At 34.2% G+C, this 24,817-nt stretch overlaps 2 protein-coding genes across 2 annotated transcripts; both read right to left on the reverse strand.

Annotated features, from left to right (window-relative positions):
* Positions 1 to 15,075: 15,075 nt before the first annotated feature.
* On the reverse strand, positions 15,076 to 18,481 carry LOC143922799 (intraflagellar transport protein 122 homolog). Its single transcript, XM_077446129.1, has 8 exons — positions 18,355 to 18,481; positions 17,695 to 17,851; positions 17,424 to 17,618; positions 17,226 to 17,358; positions 15,827 to 15,983; positions 15,578 to 15,759; positions 15,294 to 15,452; positions 15,076 to 15,213 (listed from the first exon to the last, which is right to left on the reverse strand). Exons 1-8 carry the CDS (start codon positions 18,479 to 18,481, stop codon positions 15,076 to 15,078), a joined length of 1,248 nt encoding a protein of 415 aa, XP_077302255.1.
* An 857-nt stretch (positions 18,482 to 19,338) lies between these two features.
* LOC143922801 (intraflagellar transport protein 122 homolog) lies at positions 19,339 to 23,995 on the reverse strand. Its single transcript, XM_077446130.1, has 9 exons — positions 23,990 to 23,995; positions 22,257 to 22,421; positions 21,383 to 21,391; positions 21,034 to 21,293; positions 20,835 to 20,988; positions 20,242 to 20,310; positions 19,920 to 20,084; positions 19,590 to 19,738; positions 19,339 to 19,525 (listed from the first exon to the last, which is right to left on the reverse strand). Exons 1-9 carry the CDS (start codon positions 23,993 to 23,995, stop codon positions 19,339 to 19,341), a joined length of 1,164 nt encoding a protein of 387 aa, XP_077302256.1.
* Positions 23,996 to 24,817: the final 822 nt, after the last annotated feature.

The raw sequence follows: 24,817 nt of genomic DNA on the forward strand, positions 1-24,817 counted from the left end.
GTAATTCTCGCATTTTTTTGTAGATCCTTTCTTGTGTAAGGGAATGAATATTGAATTGACCCAATCTTTCGGCCATACTCCGTTTACACAGGGGTACCAATACCGAACGAACAAGCAGGGTTTGTAAAAGGCAAAGGGACGAAAAATGTCGAGAGTTTTAAACTCCAGCCGTTCTTTGTTTTATAGACTCCAGATAAACCGCCCCGAAACAAAAATTATGATAATTGACCCTCAATTATCATAATTTGCTGCAAAACAACAACTGGGCTTTAAATGGTATAGAGCTGGTTGATAATTTTGCAGTGGCGGCTCGTGGATAAGATATCTGGGAGTGCTGCGGTTGATTAAAAATAAAATAAATGTTTATTTGGATTATATTTTACTATTAACATCAAAATTATCAAAATTAAACATTATGTATTTTATTACATTAAAAAATTGATTCTTCTGTCTTTTTTCCTTTCCCTTGAAAAAAGGTCTATCACCTATTCGTTAAATTTTTCACTGTTCATAATCACTTTTTTTCAATTGACAGCATAGACAAAGCCGTGAATCTTTCCTGAACCATTGTGTTTCTTATATATGTATGTCTTTGATATATTTATTGATGAAAAACACCGTTCTGGCTCAGAGGCAGTTGAAGTTGTAAGCAGAATTTGAATAAGTTTTGTTATTTCCACACGAACTTTACATAAATTGATTCCAAAACTAAGTTTTAAAAATATTAATAAATCATTAATACTATGCATTTCTTTCCTTGAGTAAAACACTTCACTAATTCAGTTTGAAGTTTTTCTTTATCTAGCATTGGATATGATTCAACGGTTAGTAGTAGATCTTCCATTGGCATTTTCTTTCAGTACTTTTCATAATTTTCTTTATTAAATAATTTCACAGCTATTAATCGATTAGAAAAAGTACATTTCTCTTTGATGTCCTTAATAATAACATCGCACATATTTCTGGCTTCTTGAGACTGAGATGAAGACAATTCGCTATAATAATCTCGTATTTGTATAATGGCATTAGTAAAGCATTTTGAATAAAAGTTTTCTTTAATTATTACTAGATTGCATTTGGTTGTAAATAATTTCTACATGCGGTATTAATTTGTGAAAAAGTTCTACTAACCAAAATAAAAAATTATGTATTCAGTAAATTGGTAGAATCTGTTATTGTTTTATCGGCATTTTCGGAAAATGATTTAAGGTCTTGAAAATATTGCCTCAACTTCTCTTGATTTTGATACACTTAATTAACAGTTAGAGCCATAATTTTGTTTCGAAAATAGGTGCAAATATCGCTTTTATAAAAATTAGTTTGCCAAATAAATTAGAAGAAATAAAACTGTTACAGTGAGGCTTAGAAGGAAGAGTAGAAATGTAGAAAGTGTAAGAGGTGTAGAAGGAAAGACGAAAGCAGAAGGAATGAGGAAAAGTGAGAGGTGTCGGGCGCGCGTATCGACGCAAAATACGTCTCGTACAGCCGGGAGTCGCAGTACGAGACCAAGCTTCTAGCGCGAGCTCCCTCCCCCGCGCCCCTCCTTCGCCCACTCGACATATTCCAACGAGAACCGTATAATATACATACATATGTACATTTATGTATGTATATAATAATATTAAATTTTTCTCAATTTCCTTGGGGGTGCTGCAGTACCGCAGTGCGTATGGACGAGCCGCCACTGTAATTCTGTCTATCTGGGGTCGCTCATATCCAACAACGGCGGCAGCGAATTGGAAATACGGCGCCGGATTATATTAGCAAAATCGGCAATGTCACAACGAACGAAGATTTGGAAGAATAGAGCCATTACAACTGCTGTCAAAATCCGTCTCGTGAAGAGTCTCGTTTTTTCTGTCTGCCTTTATGGAGTCGAGACGTGGACCGTGAAGACGGCGGATAGACGGAGAATAGATGCCTTCGAGATGTGGTCCTGGAGACGGCTATTGCGCATGCCCTGGACCGATAAACGTACAAATGTGTCTATTCTTGAAGAATTAAAAATCAAGGAGAGATTGTCAACAATATGCCTGAAACTTATATTGTTGTTCTTCGGCCACATTGCACGAAGAGGTGAGGAGAGCCTGGAGCGGTTGGTTGTGGTTAGTAGCGTCGAAGGCAGAAGAGCCAGAGGCAGATGCCCCACATCCCCCTGGACTGACCAAGTATCTGCAGCGACGGGCGCTTCCACGGCAGCGATTCTTCGCCTGGCCGAATTTAGAACTGAATAGAGGCAGCTAGTTGACCGGACATTATAGTCACGATCCTCAGTGATGAGGGAACCGATTAATCCACACTATTAACGGGACACCAAATATATTTTAGAGCGGCACAACCAAACTCTTCATATTTAATTTTTGTTGCCATCAATAATAGCAATATATGTATATCCGGCGTGGGTTAACTTTTTATATTCTCTATTAATTGTCTAAAAAGTGCTGATATCCTTCCAAATATTGAGCCTCTTTTAATACATTAAACAATGGCAGGTTTCTAAAAAACAAAAAATGTTTCTTTAACATTAATATTAGATTTTGTACCTGCCACAGATGGATTGAATAGTTTACTCAATGTTTGGAGGAATAGATTTGTCTCATTTAGTCTTGAGAGCGAGTCTAGTTTTAAGACGCTTTTTTGAGCAGCCTTTTGGATACACAGCTCCAACTGTCTTCTTTTGTTTACAGTAGTAGACATAAGCAGTTGCTTGGTTTTGACAGGCAAAACACCGTCTATGGTAAACTCCAAGCTCTGTTTTATCCCCTCAATTTCTTCACATAATAAATGGGTAAAGGGATATCAAGACCCTTCTAAATTGTCTATTAATTTTATAAATCTTATGCAAATTTTACTTCTGTTTGTTATTTTCGCATCTATTCGCATATTTTACGAATTTAGCATCTTTTAGCATCTATTCCGAATTTTAACATCAACTAAGCATTAATAGCAAAATGCCCAAAATACGTGTCTCTAATCATCATTTACAGCCATTCACTATCCACTGTTGTATGAAGGCCTCTCCAATGACATACATATGTACATATGTATGTTTATACTAGACTGGAACGCAAAATTTGGATTTCCACGTAATTGTATGTATTAGGGCTGGCATAATTGTCGAGACGTCGAACATTTGGGAATTGAAAAACTTAAAATATGCAATTCTAATCACAAATTATTAACTCGCGAGTTAACCTATGTGGATTATATGTGTAAATCTAAAGGAACTACTTTATTTTCATTTTGGTATAAACTAAAAAAAATATAAGACGTATAAAAAACAAAAACCGGCTATAAGAACATTTTTGAATGTTGAGAGCTAATGTAGGGAAACTCACACAACACAAAATTTCTACTTCCAGTTATTGGATTTTGTTCGAAAAATTTTTAATTACTTTATAATAAAAATTAAACATAAACCTTGATGTTTTAAATGTAAATGTAGCGGAAAATAAATAATAAGAAAAACTTCATAGCACTAATATTATAAGCATAAAATATCAAGAAGAAAATGAAATATTGTTTAAATATATACTACTTCCAACCAACCAATATTTTTGACATTAACACAATAAATGGAAAAAATTTCCCTTCCGGTTAATTAAATTTTTTATTTTTTTATTTACATGATGTTAATACAATGATTATACTGAAATTTTTTCGTGAAGACCACACATATTTAAAGGTCGAAAAAATCGTAAAAAGTACTACTTGCGTGAATTTTCGCATGATCACAAAACTTTATCTATTGTTACTACGTACATGGATAAGGTAAAAAGTTAATTAAAAACCGATGTAAACTCGCTGGGATACATTTTCCACAATAAAATTTATATATTTTTTTATCAAAAAATTCATTTTTAGTTTATTTATTTATTTTTTATCGATTAATCATGCACACTCGCCTAATAGATAGCTCCAAAACGACGATTGCACTAAACAGATTAAGTACAGAAAAAAATAGAAGAAAAAATACATGAATTAAAAAAAATACATTAACAATCCTAACAATAAACATGAATATTATAGACAGTGAATTTTTTTAAAAACAGCCAAGTTAAGAGGGCTGGACACCAGGGCTTTGTCCATACAAACGTATTAGACTTCTCCCTTCCTCAATTATGGCTATATATATCCACATTTGGGTTGCATCTATCGTTTTATTTTTTTGATTAGTTATTTTTTATAGGAGCTAGGAGCCACCAAACATCAATAGAATCGCCTCTTTTTTACACCCACGAAAAGAGTCCAGCGTGCTTATTTATCAGAGAAGAGTCTATGGCGGTAAGAACTCACTCCTTGAATGGAAATCTCTCTCAAGTACCGCCTTTTTCTCAACACATCTTGGATAAATGCGAGAAAAATAATATCCAAACCTCCAACAAGGTAAGAGTGACGATGGATGATAGCTTAGCTAATAGAAATCTGTATGTAGCTAGATACAATGTAAGAACGTTATCGAGTGAAGGAAGTGTGCTTGCATTAGAGAATGAATTAGAAAGTATCAAATGGGATTTAGTAGGACTTAGCGAAGTAAGACGAAAACAGGAAAACCAAATAATCTTAAAAAGTGGTAACTGTCTCTACTGGAGAGGGCTACCAAATGGTAGAATAGGAGGAGTAGGGTTTCTTATCAATAAGAGAATAGAAAGAAATATTATAGAAATAAACGACATATCGGAACGAATATGCTATGTAGTATTAAGAATCTCGAGCAGGTACACTTGTCAAATCTTCCAAGTGTACGCCCCCACATCTAGCCACCCAGACGAGGAAATAGAAGACTTCTACGATAAACTACAGGGCGCATACGATAATAGCCGCCACCACTTTAAAATAATCATGGGCGACTTTAACGCAAAAATAGGACAAAAGGCAAACACAGAAAGAGCAGTAGGCAATTTTGGTACCGGCCAAAGAAACGACAGAGGCGATCGCCTCATAGAATTCGCAGAACACAACAGGCTCTTTATCACTAATTCATTTTTCAGGAAAAACACCAACAATAAGTGGACTTGGGAGAGTCCTAAAGGAGACAGAAACGAAATCGATTTCATCCTAACAAATGCCCTGCACTCCGTTAAAGACGTTAGTGTTTTAAGTAAAGTAGATATAGGTAGCGATCACAGATTAGTCCGTGCCAGGATGGCCATTAATATAAATTGCGAACGTAGGAAATTAATAAAAGGATGCAGTAACTCTCCAGATTTCGCTCAACTAAGGTCTAGGAAAAAGGAATTCGAACTCGAACTTGGAAATCGATACGGGAAATTAAACCCAGAAGCAGACATCGAGGAATTGAACACTGTAATTAGTTCGGTTCTAGCCTCAACAGGTAAGAAATTAGTTGGACTCAGGAAACAGATTAAGCTAAGTAAAATTTCAGAGGAAACCAAAAATCTAATTAAGCATAAAAGGAAGTTAGATAGATAGGGATAATAATAAGCAAGAATACAATCTAGTAAATAAGGAAATTAAGAAGAGAATAGTCAGGGATGTCAGGGATTTTAACAGCAAGCTAATAGAAAATACCATTAAGAATAACCGTAGCCTGAAAAAGTGCAAACAAGATCTTTTCTTAGGCAAAAACCAAATGATCGCAATCAGATCAGAGAGCGGAGTAATAATTAGGAATAGAGAAGAGATCATAGACAGAGTTTATACGTTCTATGCAAAACTTTACGAGAACAACAACGGTCAATTTCCCGCTCCGGAATCGACACACGGCCAAAGGGTTCCTGCAGTATTGCCTAGCGAAGTAGAGGCCGCGCTAAAAACTGCAAAAAACGGTAAAACCCCAGGGGAAGATAATATTCCCATTGACTTACTAAAATGTGGCGGCCCCCCCCCTAATTAATATCTTAGCTAGGCTTTTCAGCAAATGCATCCAGAACCAAGCTATACCAGAAGGATGGAATAACGCAACTATCATTTTAATACACAAAAAAGGCGACAAAAGCGATATCAAGAACTACCGACCCATTAGTTTACTTTCAGCGGTCTACAAGCTCTTCACGAAGGTTATTACAGAAAGGCTGAAGAATATCCTCGACGAGAACCAACCTATAGAGCAGGCAGGGTTTAGGGCAAATTTCAGCACAATGGACCACCTCCAAGTAGTTGGCGAACTAATCGAGCGCGCCAACGAATATCAACGGCCATTGTGCCTAGGTTTCGTCGATTATGAGAAAGCCTTCGATACAGTTAGTCATAATGCAGTACTTAACGCTCTACAAACACAGGGAGTGCCGGAACCCTATGTGGGACTGTTAGCCGCAATATATAAGAATGCCACAGCTTCGGTTAAAATTTTTTCAGGTACAGATAGATTTAGCATAGGAAAAGGAGTAAGACAAGGAGATACAATCTCACCCAAGCTATTCAATGCGGTGCTTGAGGGAGTTTTCAGGAACTTGGATTGGGATACAGCCGGAGTAAGCATCAATGGTCGCTTTTTGAGTCACCTTCGGTTCGCAGACGATATAGTTTTAGTAGCTCGTGATTCAGCTGACCTACTTATCAGACTAACACAGCTGGACAGGGAAAGTAGAAAAGTAGGATTAAAAATTAACGTAGATAAGACTAAACTAATGTTCAATAGTTATTGCATGCCTGATAGCATCCCCTTAGATGATAAACCAGTAGAAGTAGTAAATAATTATTTATATTTAGGTCAAATAATTGACATGTCTGGTAGTAAAAATGAAGAGATAAAGACACGTATGAAATTAGGATGGAGTGCATTTGGACGGATGAATGCTGTTTTTAAATCAAAAATGCCACTCTGCCTGAAGAAAAGGATCTTTGATCAATGCGTTTTGCCAGTGATGACGTATGGATGTGAAACTTGGACACTGAACGCCAAGATGCTAAATAAAATCCAATGCACTCAAAGAAGTATGGAACGCTGTATGCTTGGCATAACGAGGAAAGACAGAAAGCGGAACACGTGGGTGAGAAATATGACAAGGGTAGTGGACATAGTGGATAGAGTGAAGAGATTGAAATGGTAATGGGCGGGTCACGTAGCTAGGAGGATGGACGAAAGGTGGACAAAAGAAGTGCTTGAATGGTACCCGAGAGAAGGCAAAAGAGTAAAAGGAAGACCGCAAGGAAGATGGGTGAACGAAATTAGGAAAATGTGCGGAATGAGATGGATGAGTGTTGCGCAAAACAGAGACGAGTGGAAGCGTGTTGGAGAGGCCTTCATCCAGCAGTGGATGGCGAATGGCTGTAAATGATGATGATATATATATATATATATATATATATATATATATATATATATATATATATATATATATACATATATATATATATATATATATATATATATATATATATATATATATATATATATATAATTTGGTCAACCGGAAGTGGCAGTTTACTCTTGTTCGATTTTTATTCCACTATTTATTTCGGCCCCTTAAACATGTGTGTTCTTCACGAAAAAATTTAAGTATAATTCTTCTATCAATGTGATGAAAATAAAAAAAATCATTAAATTTTATAAACCGGAAGTGGGATTTTTTCCTCTTAGAAACGTCAAAAATGTTGTGCACACTACTCTGTCCACACACTTGAACGTATCAAGCTGAAAATTTATATTTGTACTCTTTATATACTAACTTAGAGCTGCTAACGCTTTGGTCAGAATTTGTAAGCCGGAAGTAGTATTTTTTTTTAAAATAATATTTCATTAATTTTTCATTATTTTGTTTTGACCTTTTAAATTATTTTAAGCTTCTTGATATAAATAAAGATAGTGATTGTAAGTAAAAACCAAAAATAAAATCACCAAATTTAATAAGCCGGAAGTGGGATTTTCTCCTCTTAGAAAGGTCAAAAATGTTGTGCCCACTACTCTGTCCACACCCCTGATTGTATCAAGCTGAAAATTTATATTTGTACTCTTTATGTACTAACTTAGAGCTGATAAGGTTTTAGTCAGAATCCGTCAACCGGAAGTAGTATTTTTTTTTAAAACAATATTTAATTATTTTATTTTGACCTTTTAAATTATTTTCATTATCTTTATATTTAATGTGTATAATAATACTGATAGTGATTTTAAGAAATAAAAAATTAAATAAAATCCAACAACCGGAAGTAGAACTTTTGTCTTGAGCAAGTTTCCATACATTTGCGCTCAATTTGTATCGAAAATGCTGTCGTAGCTATTAGTATTTCATAATGTTGCCGGTATGTGCGAATGTGTCTGTACGTTTCAATATAGAATTTTGTTTTGTGAATTTCTTAAATTCCTTAAATACATAGAAAAAGTCATGGGTTGGTCACACCCGAATTTTTTTTAAATTTAATTCTCAAAGACAATTAAATATAGTATCCCTATTAATTGAATTCAGATTCGTATAAATACGAGTAAATAGTAGTACGAGTTTTTGATGTAATTGATGTAAGAAAATACCGAATAGATCAACTTCATTCGGCTCCCCGTTAAGCATACGATAAACATGCTGTAGATAGGAATATATTTTAGGGAATTGGTTTTGAAAGTATTAACCCTTTGACTGCTACAACAACGATAAATCGTTGTTTTGAAATCGGCGAAGATTGCTACGACGATCGTTGTTGTCGTCATTAATTGTCGTATTTCAATACTTTCTTTGCCAGCGCATCAGTGGCACGAAACATTTTTTTTATATACGTATTTATATTTATTTTTCAATCAAGCTTTATAAATATTTATCAATTTTTTAAAAGCTCTTCAATTTCGGGTTCATCATCAAAGTAAATTTCCGGTTCGTTGTCAAAGTCATATAAGGAGTTATTACTTGGGAATTGATTATTGTCGATAAATTCATTTTCAGAATCAGTAGAGCTGCAATAGAATCAGTAGTAATTACAAATGTTAACATTTTTCGCTTGGACATTGAAAAGCCTCGTAGCAGCCAAAGGGTTAAGTGAAAAGAGTGTAACGTGTCTAGAATACCTAACCAATGCATCCTGAAACCAACCTTACTCCATGTATGTACATATTATATGTATAATCTATATACAGTTTTTAAACTTCAAATTCGTCATTTTTTACAAATCGAACTCTCTTTTTCTCTATAATATTCTCTATAAAATTCTCTATGTATAATAAAATGAATATTAAAAAAATACATCCAATTGTTGAATTCGATTTGCAACATGACGAATTTGATTTGTAAAATGACGAATTTGATTTGTAAAATGACGAATTTGGTTTGTAAAATGACGAATTTGATTTGTAAAATGACGAATTCGATTTGTAAAACGACAAATTTGTACCCCCAGTACGCCGTTTAGGACGTCCTGTTAATTTTGATAACGATTTCTCAAAAATCTTGTGGAGCCATAATTAACAGTGGATCAGATCGCAGAGCAGTCTTTCGTCATTTTTCATTGAAACATTTCCTGAAAATGCGCACGAACTTATGGACTGACCTGATATACATATATTTTATTTATTTATTTATAATAATAATAACAATAAAATGACCATTGTGACCTGATAGGTTGCCCCGAAGCGTCATTCCAGTTTTACAAAACGAAAGAAAGAAAATAACAAAAAAAAATTTCAATCATTCATCTCATCCAAATAGTCTCGTGTTGAGTCTCAATAAACTAACCAGCTCATCAACATGACAATTGAACAGGTCCAAATGCCAATCAATCACATTAAGGAACCAGATAGCCTTTACAAGAGGTTGCCAGATTTTAAACCCCGAAAAATTCAACAATATTAGACCACTTAGATTTCCCCCCCCCCCCCCGAGATTTTGGCTCGCTTGGGCTGCCATGTAGCTTCTACTTAATTTTTGATTTATATTACGTACTTAAGAAAATAAAATCAACAAATTTTAATAAGAACAAGACGGTCAAAAATTAACGGAGGAAAAAAAAATATAGACAGGAAAAAAAATATTTAACCATCCATTTGTATATTTTTCATTAGATTTGGCCTTCTGCAAGATTACTTAATTTTTACAAACCTCTTTTTAGTTTTTAAGTACATAATAATATGGAATTCACATGTCACAGTACATAATCATATGGCATATTTCAATCTTTGGCAATAATTGAAATCATAATTTTCAATGCACTAGATTTTTTTTGATTTTTAAATGCTTTTTATTATTACGAAATTATGTTCACAATACATCTTATATCTATTTTAATAGCTACTGGTCTACTGATCATTTTATATTTTACAATTTAATTTAATTTGGTTAGTAATCATAGTATTATATTATTCTAATGTTAATATACAGCATAATAGGAAAAAGGGCTCAAAAACCTATTCACTAGAATACTTTCAACTAAATTTATAGAAAGTCTATTTTTTTCATCAATCCATTGAATCTCCATTAACGAGAATATTCTTTCGACGTTACCATTATGCCCTGATAAGGAAAAAAAACAGTGGTTCTCAAGTGCGGGCCACTAGAGGATTTTACTGCGGCCACCAGCGACCAGTAAATAATACTAATATTTAAAAAAAAATTAATATTGTTGAATACATCTGACTTGTATTCAACAAAAAACAAACACCTCAAAATTCTTTCCACGCGAATATGATCCGTAGTGTGTTCTCAATAGTATGCAGAACAATAAGAAATTGACTTGCACACATGGGAGTGAGTTCATTCGAGTCACAATAGGGTTGTATTAAATTTATTTAACGAAGGCTGTGAGAACGAAATATTTCGTATGCATTGCATTGTGCATCAAGAAGTGCTAGTTAGTAAATCTGTTATTAAATGCATGGAAGATGTGGAGTTAACTGTGAGAAAAGTATTACATAAATGCAATTAATACCAGTAGTAAATTGTCGAACATGTTTAGTTCTCTATGAGAAATCAACGGTGAAAAACACAATATATTGCTCAATTACAATCATATTAGATGGCTATGTTTTGATAACAGTGTTCAACATCTTTGTGAATTAAATGATTATGTTATATCTGCTTTGGCCGTAAATCATAAAGATTTAAGTGAAAAGCTTCAAAGTAATTATATAAAAGGGTCGATTTTATTCCTAAAGGATTTTTTGCTGCACATTAGTTCGATTAATAAACAACTACAAAAAAGTAACTTAACAATAATAGAAACCATGCTCATCATTGACAAACTAAAAAATATAGCGAAAAGCCTTGTGACAGAAGTTGAAAATGACAATTTTTCAATTTTATCTTCTGTTAGTGATTTCATAGATAAGATGACAGAAACAACTTCAAAATTAAAATTAAAACTTAAAATAATAGAATGTCTTAAATCTCTGAATCTGGAACTTGATAAAAGGTTCGAAGAATTGAATTTTTTTAAAACTGTTTCTTTTGTATCTTCCCCTTTTATTATGATGAAAAATGAAAATTTCCTAGTACTACAAAATAGATTAAAATCATTTTCAGTATTGAGATTAATTAACTGGGCTAACGTAAAATATGCATTATTAGAAATTAGTCACGATCAAGTACTTAATAACCATTTTAATAATATTTCGGTTCAAAAATTTTGGTCGGAAATATACGTTGACAATGAAACCAATATAAAGATTTGGCAACAATTGTTTTATTAATATTGTCTATTTTTCCCACTACCGTATATTGCGAAAGATCATTCAGTGTAATGAACTTTATTAAAAACAAATTTAGAAACCAGCTGACAGACGCAAACTTAGAAGCAGCAATGCGGCTTGCACTGGAAGAAAGGAGTATTGAGCAATTTCCATTGCATTATTATTAAATAAATAGATACCAAAATGCTAAAATTTCTTTTATTTTATGAATAAATTGATCCATTTTTTTGTAACTTTAATTTATTTGATTAAATTTGGTGCGGCCACCAGACATTTCCATGGGACTACTATTATCACCTGTGCGGCCACGGTAAAATTTCGCCTGAGAACCACTGGCTTAGAATGTCTCTTGGTAACAGCATCTACTATGTACATTTAAGTCATTTTTTTATTTTCCCCTCTGTTCATATGTACACGAGGCAAAACTCGGTAGTCATGACAACTCCCCATATCTATGTATATGATAAGGTGTTCCAAAACCTGTGCGCCTAAACGATTTTAATTTTTTCAATAAATTAAATTAAATACATACGTATGCAGTGAATTGGAGCGGACTATTTTTGCAACTGCTCCGCTCCAGCAACAATATTTTGCTCCAGCTCCGCTCCGTCCTCCGATCCGTGCTCCGAGCAAAAACGTTTCAACAAAAATCATGTAAAGATTTCATTTAAATCTACTATCGTAAATCGATCATCAATCATAGATCGCTCTTATTTTTATTCATTGACGCCATGGCTGATTTTCAAATATGTTTACTAAAATATTCATAAATTGATAAAATAAAATTTAAATATACAGATAATGTAAATTGGGATAATGTTTTTGGCACGGTTGTAAAATAAATTACACAACAAATGTTAAAACTAAATTCAATGTCAAATTAACATCTATTAAATATCTGGCACGACAGAATAAGCGTTCGTCAAACGGGCTGCCAGTAACAAAAATAAAATGTGACGTTTCAGTGAAATTATAACCAGTTACATTTTCATTGGCTAATCATCGTAATATCTTAGCAGCCAGCACTTATTTATTTAAGGGTTAGGTTAAGTTAGGTTGGCCCTATTCATTTAAGATAAGGTTGTTTCGGTTGGTTTTATTATTTTTGTCAAATTATATTTTTGTTACTGGCAAACCCATTTTACGTTTGATTTGCTGGGCGAAAACCGAAAATCTGTCGTGTGAGCTGTTTTAGAGAGGGGCATTATTTTTCTGGTCTGGGAAACACTGCAGAAATATTCACAAACTAATTATTTGTCTGTGTCTTAGGGCCTCAGCACCACACCTCAGCCGCCACACTAGCGGACTTGTTTAGTGTGGCGGCTATCGCTCATTTGTATCGCTCTCGACGCTCCGTGAGAACGGACGTACCGAAGACGTACTCTCTGTGCGAGCGCTCATAATACAGCGATACGCCATACCGTCAAAAAACCCACACCTTTTAACATACACAACAAACACCTCCCACAAAACGAACACCAAAAGAACACATGTTGGCACCATGCGAGGATCCGACCTGAAAAAGCGACTGAAGAAGACACTGATAACTACAACCGAAGCTCCTCAACCAGGCTGCTCTCGAGTAATGTTTGATAAAAGAATGAGATGGGCACCTCACATTGAGGCAGCGAAATGCAAGGCGATGCGGGGTATATCCTCAATATATCCAATATTTAATCGCCATAGTTCTTTATCAACGCTAAATAAAATAAAATTGTATCGCGCGCTCATATTACCATTATTAACCTATGCTTCACCTGTATGGAATAACGACTCGAATACTAACCTTTCCAAGCTCCAAGTAATACAAAATAAATCCCTAAAAATAATTTATAATAAATATCTAATAATAAATATCTTTGAGAATATCAGGTAAAATGAAACCCAGCCCCCTAATTTATACGCTAGTGTAACCTTGAGACAACATCTGTCTCCCTGTTCAGAGTAAGGTCATATATATTATTTTTTTGTTCTGATACTGGTCCATTCATCTAGAGCAGGCCTGGGCAAGCTTTTCGGATGAAGGGCCACATCAGAAATTAAAAATGAGCGGCATGCCGCAAGTAAAATACTATTTTTGGATATACATTATTTATTATCGTGAAAGAAATTAAAACATAATTTTTTTTTAAATTTCATACATAACAACAATTTAATTTGACGAATGAAACTGTTTCAGATTTTTAACAGATTTTTTTTAATTTCAGGAGAAAGTTTTGTAGTTGAAATTCTTAAAAATGCTTGTAAATTTTCATCTGTGATGCTTGATTGTAAAGAATTTTTATTGATATGTTTTTTTACATATTTAGGTTGATCAAAAAACCACCAACATTTTTTGAGCAAAATCTCTAAGTTTGTCGAATTTTTCCGTATTAAGGGCGTTGTAAAATTTGCAAATTTCTTCATGACGTTGTAATTCCCTTAAATCATCATCGCACTGTAAATATAATATATAATCTTAATTTATAGCTCCGTCTCGCCACTTAAATCGTCGATAATTTCAGCATATTCTTCAAATTTATTTTCTGGTACCTTCAGCAATTTCATGGTTGAAAGGTGGTCTACCCGTTTAATCAAAAAATGGTGAAGAAACAGTCGTAGTTTTAATTTAAATGCTTTCAAACTTTTCACCATATCATGGACATATAATTACATGGTATAATTACAAATTTTCCAAAAATGTGCCACTCAATTTTTTATTATATATTTTAATAAATGTAAATATAATACAAATACCACTTAGTCTATTTTTTTTTCTTTTAAAAATATGGAAAAAACATAAAAATATAAAAACATGAATGAGATGTTGAAAATCTATTGAAGAAAAAAATTACCGTTAGTGGTGACTTCTTCTTCGATTCAACGGTTCGGAACAGCTCTTCAGCGCTCATATCAGTCCATGACATGACTTCTTCCTTCCAATCCATTTTCTACCTTCTATTTTTCCCATGATTATCAAACGGAAAAATTCGTATTTTGATCCCTGTATCATGCGTCCGAGGTACTCCATCTGTCTCCGCTTGATGACAGAAACAAGTTTCCTGCCTCTCTGTATCATGCTGAGGACAGCTTCATTTGTGACTTTTTTGGTCCATGGGATCTTCAGCATACGCCTGTAGACCTATGTACATATCAAAAGCTTCGATACGGCTGATCATTCTGGTCTTCAGAGTCCACGTTTCGCATCCAGATAGCAGCACTCTTTGCGAATCTCAAACGCGTACGAAGATTGTGATGCTTGTTTATTGTTGATGAACACTGTTCTAGCCATCTCGATGCGGATTCTTAAGTCTTCATCTGGGTCAGTTTCTTAATTTAACCAAGTTCACAGGTATTTAAATATTTTAACTCTTTCTAACACCTCTCGATACAACGTTTAGATCACCGGTGTCTGTTTGCATTTTGTCAACTACATAGCATAAATTTCGTCTTCTTTATATTTATGTGCAGACCTCTTCGATTGCTTTCTTGATTAGCAGTATATCCTTTTTCCATTCCAAAAATTTTCATTCAAGAGAGAATGACGAAGATGAAATAATGGATTTTAACGGTTCAGTGCCATTCCCGTCAATCAGTTGACTACGACAAAATGAGCAGAGTGCTTTAGAAATCAGCTGCGATTCCAAATCATCCACGTAAAATAGCTGAAACAAAAACAAACCGACGTTGTTGTTTTATGGTATACTCGTACATATTTAAGTCCCCATTCAATATTGATATAAACCTTGTAACAATGAGGGCAATACTGTATGTGTAAGTCGGGCATAACGTTGCGAAAAAATAACGTTTCCAATGGTTTTGGACGATTGATGACTATCACAGATAATGGCTGTAATATTTTCAAATCTTCTCGGTTGCACACAACTTTACCATTCTTATCATCCTATAAAAAAACATTGAAAATATGAATTAATTGACCTCACTTATACATATATGTTATAATTATGTACTATATTTACTTTTCATTTGAAATGCTAATCGTTGAGATACTATTAAATATTTACTTACTTCAAACGATTTGTTTGAGAACACGTCTTTGAGATTAGACAAATTCTCTATTCGCAATATCTGAGAATTTTCTTGGTCGTTTGGCCGAGCTTCGAGAGAAGACACATCAGATTCTATCAACTGTAAAGCCTCCTCCACGGTTATGTCGTCCTCTATAGTGAATGCGACCAACGGTAATATTTCTTAAACATTAATAACCACTTCTATACCAAATGAAAAAATGAAAAATTTCACATAACATCAACTAACCGAATGTAAGAAACGAATGGTACAAATTATGTCCGCAGTAGTTGCAAACTGTTGAAAGTGGTGTGAAATGATGTGAACATCTGTAGCACAACGGCGTAACCTCGTTACTATCGTTCAATCCAGCTCGTGAGAGCAATGTCAAAACTTCTACATTTTCCTGCAATCAAATAAATATCACAGATGGTTACTGATTTCTGAAAAGGATGGTATCAAGAAATCAATCTACATATGTAGAGAAATTAGCAACAAAAATAATGAATATTTAGAGGAAGAGTATTTTCAAAAGCTAATTTTGTGATCTTTCGGATCTTCACCAGAGCGGAGACCAATCAATCTTTACTAAGTTTAACCCATTGAATTCGAATATGATGATGATTTTTGTTCCTTTCTTCCCGTTTAAAAGATATGAGCGTTTAAAATATGCGCAATTTTTACAGATTTTTGAGTTTTACCGTCTTTAACTCAAAATCATTGTGGGTCACACTAGTAAAGATTGAATAATCTCCGCTTCGTTAATTTTTTTGTTGCTCAATATTATCTAAGATTTTCTTTTAAAACATTTTAGTTCAAAAGAAATACTAGAGCAACATATGTAGAAGAAAAGCAGCTCATGAAGCAGACAACAAATGATTTTTTGAAAATAACACTTGTCTGATATATAATATTTTTTATGTTGGGTTTGCGAAACACTATTAACCCTTTCAATGCTGACCAACGCTGATCAGCGTTTTGCCGACAAGTCCTTGGGCCTGAAGAATGCCAATGTGCTTTGTACATTTTGCATGCATAAAATAAACAAGAATAATACCTGTTAAGCCTTTCCCGGTAGCATTAAAAATCAGTCGTGTAATCCGTGCAATTGCTTTGTCTACGTTTATAAACACTCATTTACACCGGAATTTCTGAATTTATAACCATAGCAGAATTACCCGATGGAAATCCCTAATTGATGAGTATTTCAGATTTTGCCTTGGTCTCTAGTTGCACATGGGAACAATCAGATTGGACCGAATAGGTGATTATTGGAAGAAGCATCACGTATTTAATATACCGGTATTATCCCAATACATGTCACGCAATCGATTTTTATTCATTTTAAAAGCATTAAATTTTAACAACAATTAAGAAGATCGAACTAGTTTTGGAAAAATACATTCACTAATAAACTTCTTTTGTTTATTATATTTTGTTGCAAGATATATTAGAGAGTCTAAACACACCTTTACAAAACTTGAAATCCCCGGCGGTAGTTATCTAGAGTTTGTTTGGATTAACTACAATTTTAAACCTGATTTCTAAATAATTCTAATTGGAAATGTGGGCGAAGTTTGTAGCGTGGCGGGCTTTCAACAGAAATGACTTCAGCATTCAAAGGGTTAAACCGTTTTAATTTATTCACCTGTATCTTAAATGGTACTTTCAAGTTCTGAATTTTGTCCAGCATCTGACGAGCCAGTTTGTTTGCGCCTAGTAATCTGCCTTGTTTTGCTAAACACAAATATACCGAACTGAAAACCGTCAAGGCGCAATATCTTACATGATTTTCAAAAATGAAATAATGCTAAAAATAAACTCTACATAAGATTGAAAAGGATACAATAAAGAAATGCCTTTCGGCGGATGAACATTGTTTTCGACGAGCGAAAGAACAATTTTAGCCGCGTTGAACAACGTTTCCGGTTGGCAAACTGAAAACACTTCGTGTATAGACTGATGCACAATATGAAAAGTAAAGTAAATTGTTGCATATTTTTCATTCTCATTATACGATTCTATCCAATTCTGTTGTTGACTGTAATTGAATAGAAGAAAAATGTTAATTTCAACTGTCGATAACAATAATTTCAAAGCTTTTCGAATTAACCCACTCAATATCGTCCACAGTTTGGGAGATTTCTAAGGATTGTGATGCAAGCAACCAATGCAAGTAAGCAGCGTCGTTGAAACGTTCTTCGGCGATGGCATTTTGTATAAGAACTCCCAAAACTCTAGCGGCTGATTCCGTCTGACCGCCCATGTGGTATGCTGAAAATATCACATCGATAACACAAAATAAGAAACTATTATAGAATAAATACAACTCAAATGAAGAACATTTAGAAATTCTCGATTATGTTCAATATAACCAGCAGAATAGACTAGTGGTTAGCATATAATGCTTTGAACAGAGTGGTCATGGGTTCAAATCCGAGTTTGCCAATTTATCTGATTTTTATTGAAACGGTTCCAATAAATTGGCAACCTTACCAATTTTCTCGTAAAATCTCGAGTTTTAAGCAATCTCGAATTTCACTGAATTGTATAAAATGCTGCAAATTTACAAATTTGACCATAAATGGATGTTAATTGATATGTATTTACATACTTTGTATAGTACTTGTATCAAGTGTACCTACAATGTGTCTGGCCAGGAAGGCGCATTTGGGGTTACCTGCTAGGCCTTCCTGGTATGAATTAATAAAAAATAAATATCAAGGTACAAATTTAAATGTCTAGTAGTACATAAATTCATGTAACCATGCACGAACCTTTATGAGCTTCGATAAAATGATTGTCCCTAGCCATTTGTTGTGCATATGGTATATAAACCTCTTCCTTGTATTCCGGATTCTGTTTGACCAATTGAAACGCTTGTAGGAATCTCGTCGTCGTCATCGTCATCGAAACCTTCGAGAATATTCCGCAACAACAAAATACATCGAGCGGAACACCATCAAGTATTCCAGAAAATACTACGCCTCGACGAAAGCAAATTCCTCTTGTACGCATCAACAACTAAATGCTCGTACGACCACTTCCATCAAGCATTCCAGAAAATACTACGCCTCGACGAAAGCATTCCTCTTGTACGCATCAACAACTAAATGCTCGTACGACCACTTCCATCAAGCATTCCAGAAAATACTACGCCTCGACGAAAGCATTCCTCTCGTACGCATCAACAACTAAATGCTCGTACGCATCAATAACCACTTCCATCAAGCGTTCCAGAAAATTCTACGCCTCGACAAAAGTGCATTCCTTTCTTACGCATCAACAAACCACCACCATCGATCAGGCGATTCAAGAAACACTATAAAAGGAGGTACAACCCAAACAACGCCAGTCGACCCACAGCAGCAAGCGTCGACACAAAGCAGCAGACCAGTCGACATCCAGCTCCTGACCAGCCACCACTTCACTACACGGACTTGGAAGATCAACCAGCCGACCGAGCCAGCAACACACTGCCGTATTCAGAGACTTGCTGAACATAGCCGAATGCCGAGCCAGCGACACTCTACCGTATCCAGAGACTAGCCGGACATAGCCGAATGCCGAGCCAGCGACACTCTACCACATCCAGAGACCTCTGAACGACATACTTTTACCAACAATTAACCATACTTGTGTATACGTGTTACTACCAAATAAATACCACATTCAACATATAGTTGTATTAATACCGAACACAGACGAATCTGTCTACAATACATGGCGGACTGGTGGTGAAGAAGACCTTCACAATAAGACTAGTTCCCATACGCTTGCTCCCAATTTTCCATCTTAACTGCCATCTTGACCATTGCATGCTGATCTCCCAATTTTTGATACAGCTCGGTCGCCGACTCCAAGTGACCGATCGAGATCAAAGCCTGAGCCACCACATATAAATTATCGCTCGCACCCTTATCGAGATTACGACCCGTTTCGACCAACCTAAAACATAAATATGTATTCTCTAAAGGTTCACCGCACACTATTCGTTTAAATAATAACTCACATGTCGTTCTGTGCCATAATATTCGCCGCACTCTTTATGTCTCCGGCTGCCAAAAACATCTCAGCAGCCACACGAGGCTCGTTTATATGCTGAGCCCATTCAGCTCTCTTTTTTATAAGATCCGACACATCTTCCGAATCCATGTATTCCTACAAATATAAAATAGTTCTCTAAAAACAGGGTCTAAAAGGATGTAGAAAAAAGTGAAAAAAATTAATATATGTATGTATATATAAAATAATTGACAAACTCGTCCATCTGTGGATTATTTCTTAATTTTTTTGTTTAATAATTTTAATATACAACTGTACAGATATGAAGAAGACAAACTTGAGCCTTGTGGAACAGTCTAAGATCCGTGTACATTGTGAGGGCTCGGTGTGATTGGCCGTTGGATCGGTATAGCCGTGCAGCGTCGATAAACTTTCCTCGGTATGCATAAACTTCAGCTACCGAGAGAGCTTTGGATGCATTATCGCCTTGATTTAACATTTCCTAGAATAATAATAGTACAAATTAAAACCGAGCTTTTTATTATGCTTTCAATTGTATTCAATTAGGGTTGCCAAGTGTCATGGACAAAAAAAAAGAACATTTAACAAAAAAATGTTTAGTTATAATTGTGCAGGTTATTATTTAAGTGAAATAGTACCAAAAATGCCATTATTTTACAAGGTAATCGTAATATTCCACCAGTACAAGAAAGATTATATCTATAAGGCTAAGAATCATAATGTATATGAAAGAATCATAATTTCACAATAATTTTTAAAACAAATTTACACAAAAGTCCAAATATCTCAAAGGAAATATTATGTTACTTCCACTTTCATAATAACAGGAACATACATACATATGTAGTTAGGAACTTGAAAAGTGCGCTTAAAAATGAATTGTTGAATTTAATCATCTTCATTCTCACTCTCAATTTCATCACCTCTGTTATTATCCATACACTGTATTTATCCATACACTGCTAATTTGGTGCAAAAGTTTCTTAGTTTCTTATAATATAGTACGGACTGTGTGAAATTATTGTCAAAATTGAAAAAGAGGACATTATGGGTGTAATATAAAAAAATATAGAGAACAAAAGAATTGTGTTACAAAAGACAATTCTTAAAAAAAGACCTGTTGGCAACTCTACATATATTCAATGTCTCTTACTTATTTTTGTAATTGACCTGTTAGGCCTAAATAAAATAAAATAACAATAAGTATATGTAAGTATTACAACAATCAAACCTCTAACACATCGACCAATTCGAGAAATAAAACATTCTCGATCCGTTGAAACGCCTTTTTGGCCACGCTCAACGACAATTCTTCCAAAGCCGCAAAACCCAAACTCTCCCAATCGGAATTCGGAACGCCCAGACAGCCAATGTTGTACGCCTCACTAAAAAAATGAACAAATTTTAAAACGCGAACGATTTCGACTGACAACGAAAGACACCGTCCATACTTGAACATGTGATTTTGTATGTACTGATGCATCGCATGAGATAGAGGCACGTTTATCGATTGCATGGCATTGGCCTGCAGACAGAACACGTGGCCTTTCTGAAATCCGACAACTGATCCGATCACCGGCTGCGAAGACTCCGGAAAGGGTACCAGCTTGATCGAAAGCATGCCGCCGCCGGAGTAACACAGCAAATCCTCATACGTCGCATGCCAAGACACCGAGGAAGCATTTTCCGCCTGTTTAACAAACTTTCATTATACAAAACATCACTCACAATTATTGGAAAAAAATTCATACAAATGTGCACAACGCCTCGAACATTAACCTTTCCAAACTTCAAATAATACAAAATAAATCCCTAAAAACAATTTATAATACGCCCATATATACTAACTAAATAATATTCCGTTTGTTACAGACATTAACAACAAACTAACCAGTACAACAAAATGTCTATACCCTTCAGGTATAACACACAGATTACCTAAACACAATCTGCTTTAAGTCATCGACTTTAGAGAGTCTTTAATTAAAATTATGTATTAGATGTATTATGAGCATTTTATTTTTAAATGCTTTTTATTATTACTAAATTGTGTTCACAATACATCTTATATATATTTTAATATCTACTGATCATTTTCTATTTTACAATTTAAAATTAATTTTGTTAGTAATCATAGTATTATATTATTAATATGTACAGCGTAATAGGAAAAAAAGAGCTCAAAAACCTATTTACAATCCTCCAATTACATATACATATAGCCAGCAGTATGGTCGGTGGTTGCGTTTATGTTTAGCACCGAGAGGTTACCGGGTTCGATCCCGTGCTAATCTTTAATACTGCTGACTGTCAGACTTCGATATTTGTGACTCCAAGTCGATCGTTTCTTATCAGAGTTTGCCAATTTATCTGATTTCATTGTTGAAATGGTTCCTCCATCAAATTGGCAAAAATCATCCTACCAACTATGTAACAAATATCTGAATTTGATTTATGTACAATATTATGATTAATTAATTGTTAATTTCGTGTTCTTCAGCCTCTCGAAATACAGCGATTTATGTAATAAAAATGGTGCAATGTTTGTAATTAATTGTCTAGGAAGGCGCATTGGGGTCTACCTGTTATGCCTTCCTCGTATATATGTATGTATCTATGTAAAATAAATAAATAAATATACAATGAGACTTACGGTGAAAAGAAGTTGCTGCGTAGCTATCATATAAACATGACAACAACAACTTTCGTCCACGATTGCTATCATCGATTTAGAAGAGCTCAAGTCGAAGCACCTGATCGCTGATTCAATAGTCACCAACACTTCCATGGAAGCTTCATCCAGGTCGACTTTCCATATCTATAAATACAAGATAAATAGTTGAAAACTTTAAAATCAATAAAATATTATAATGGACTTCCATTCAATCAACAATTTGATACAATTAAGTCAACCTGTTAAGTATTAAATAACATTCTCAATAAACGTACAAATGTACAGATATTATGTACCAAAGACAAAAAATCATCAAATTCAATTTTTGTATGTTAAAAAACGATCAAGTTGCGATTCGAGTACTGCAAGCATTTTTTGCTATGTGTTACGAATGAAGAATTCGATACAATGTGCTAAATATGGATATAGAAAATGATCTCAATTGCCGTTACGAGTCATTCCGGTTAATTGAAAACTGCCAAGCGATGCATTTCTTCGGTAAAAATAACGCTGACCCACGTTAGTACAAGTTTATACACATAGTCATCCTAGGTATCACTTGGATCACTTATGAGTTATTACATGCCATTTAACAGGGTTACTTTGTAAGTGAAAGTAGTTAGTTATGATAATAATAGATTAGCAATTGTTATACTACTTTTTTACAGATCTTTATCGTGAGACGCCTCTTTGGAGACAACGGATTTATATATGTGAGTGCGGTTTGCAATTAAATATTTTAATAATAAATTTAGTAAAGAATATAAAATTACACGAATTACTTTAATATAAATTAAATATGAAAAAGAACTATTAGACAGTTGGGAAACACCGTTTCTGTTTGCTATTATTCTATTAAGTAAAGTTCGTTAAAAATTTTTGTCTGAAAGCAATTATGTGGAAGATTTATTGCTTCTGTGGGACCGAATTTTGACTGGCGACCCTTATTTTTTTTGTATTCAGGTAGGGAGATGTATCTCGTTCGTATACGCTTTTGTAACTGACCCAAAATTAACACAAAATTTTTCGCAATCACTGATATTAAAAACGCTGTTAACGGCCGATCGTCTGTTTATTTTTACACTTAAATTATACTAGGATGCAATTAGTAAAATAAGTGATTAGATGGTTAAATTTTTAGATTAAATTTCGTGCAATAGCCGGGTTTAAGCGAGTAATAGCGGGAAGAACGCAGAAGCACGTCTTCCCCGCTTGACACGAAAGACCGAACTCCAAATGATTAATTTATCTAGTTAAATGTTTTGAAATGTAAAACTCTAATTTAGCAAAGATTTCAACCAAAATATGAAGTACGTTGGTACATATACAATTTGATAAATATATTTTTCAACTACAGATGTCTCAATAATACATAAATAATTGTTAATTATATTATAAAAACCAGGGAGCTGAACCGGAAACAAAACCGAAAACAAAAACCGAAACCGAACCGATATTTTTTTTTTTGCGGTTCGTTTTTTCAGTTCAATTTTAATTATATGTGTTAAAAAGTTAAGAATCCGTTGTCTTATAATGAAATTCAACGAAAATGCAATAGACTGTATTACTAGATGGAATAATACATTCGATATGTTAAACTCTTTATTGTAATGTAAAGAATTTTATTCAAAAATAGTTTCAATCAATATGGAGAACTATTTCTTGGAATATATGTAAATAGATCGAAATTATTGTCATCATTGATACATTACGGCCATTAAAAGAATCCACAATGAAATTGCAAACCGAGCAAATGACGTTGAGTGATTTTTACGAGATTTGGATTCCATCAAAATTGAAACTACAAAACTTAAATAATATTATAGATACACCCATACTTCTGGAAAAAAAAACTAGTAGATTATTTCTAAACTGTTGTCACACGTTTGTTCCTAAAAGCACGGCCCACGTAAAGTTGGTAAGCCTAGAGAATGTCAAATAAGTATAAATAAAAAAAAGTATTTTGTCTGCATCAGAATCCGCCCTCAATTCCGCAGTGCACCAACGGCAAACTGCATATGCTAGAAAATATTCTCCTTTGACATTTTAATTATGTACCTATGTATATACATATATGATCACATTAAGTTATAGTGAAAAGCCGTATAAAGAGAGGTATACACAGTGTGGGTGTATTTACACGTTCGTTTAACGTTCGATAAAATAATGAGATGGGCACCTCACATTGAGGCAGCGAAATGCAAAGCGATGCGGGGTATATCCTCAATATATCCAATATTTAATCGCCATAGTTCTTTATCAACGCTAAATAAAATAAAATTATATCGCGCGCTCATATTACCATTATTAATCTATGCTTCACCTGTATGGAATAACGCCTCTAATACTAACCTTTCCAAGCTCCAAGTAATACAAAATAAATCCCTAAAAATAATTTATAATACACCCATATATACTAACCTGAAAAAACTGCATGCCATGTACAATATTCCGTTTGTTACAGACAAAACTAACCAGTAGATTCTATGACAGAATCACTAAAAACCATACTAACACACTTGTGAAGAGTATCGGTGATT

Source organism: Arctopsyche grandis, chromosome 2, assembly GCF_051622035.1.
Source record: "Arctopsyche grandis isolate Sample6627 chromosome 2, ASM5162203v2, whole genome shotgun sequence".
NCBI classification, from domain to species: Eukaryota; Metazoa; Arthropoda; class Insecta; order Trichoptera; family Hydropsychidae; genus Arctopsyche; species Arctopsyche grandis.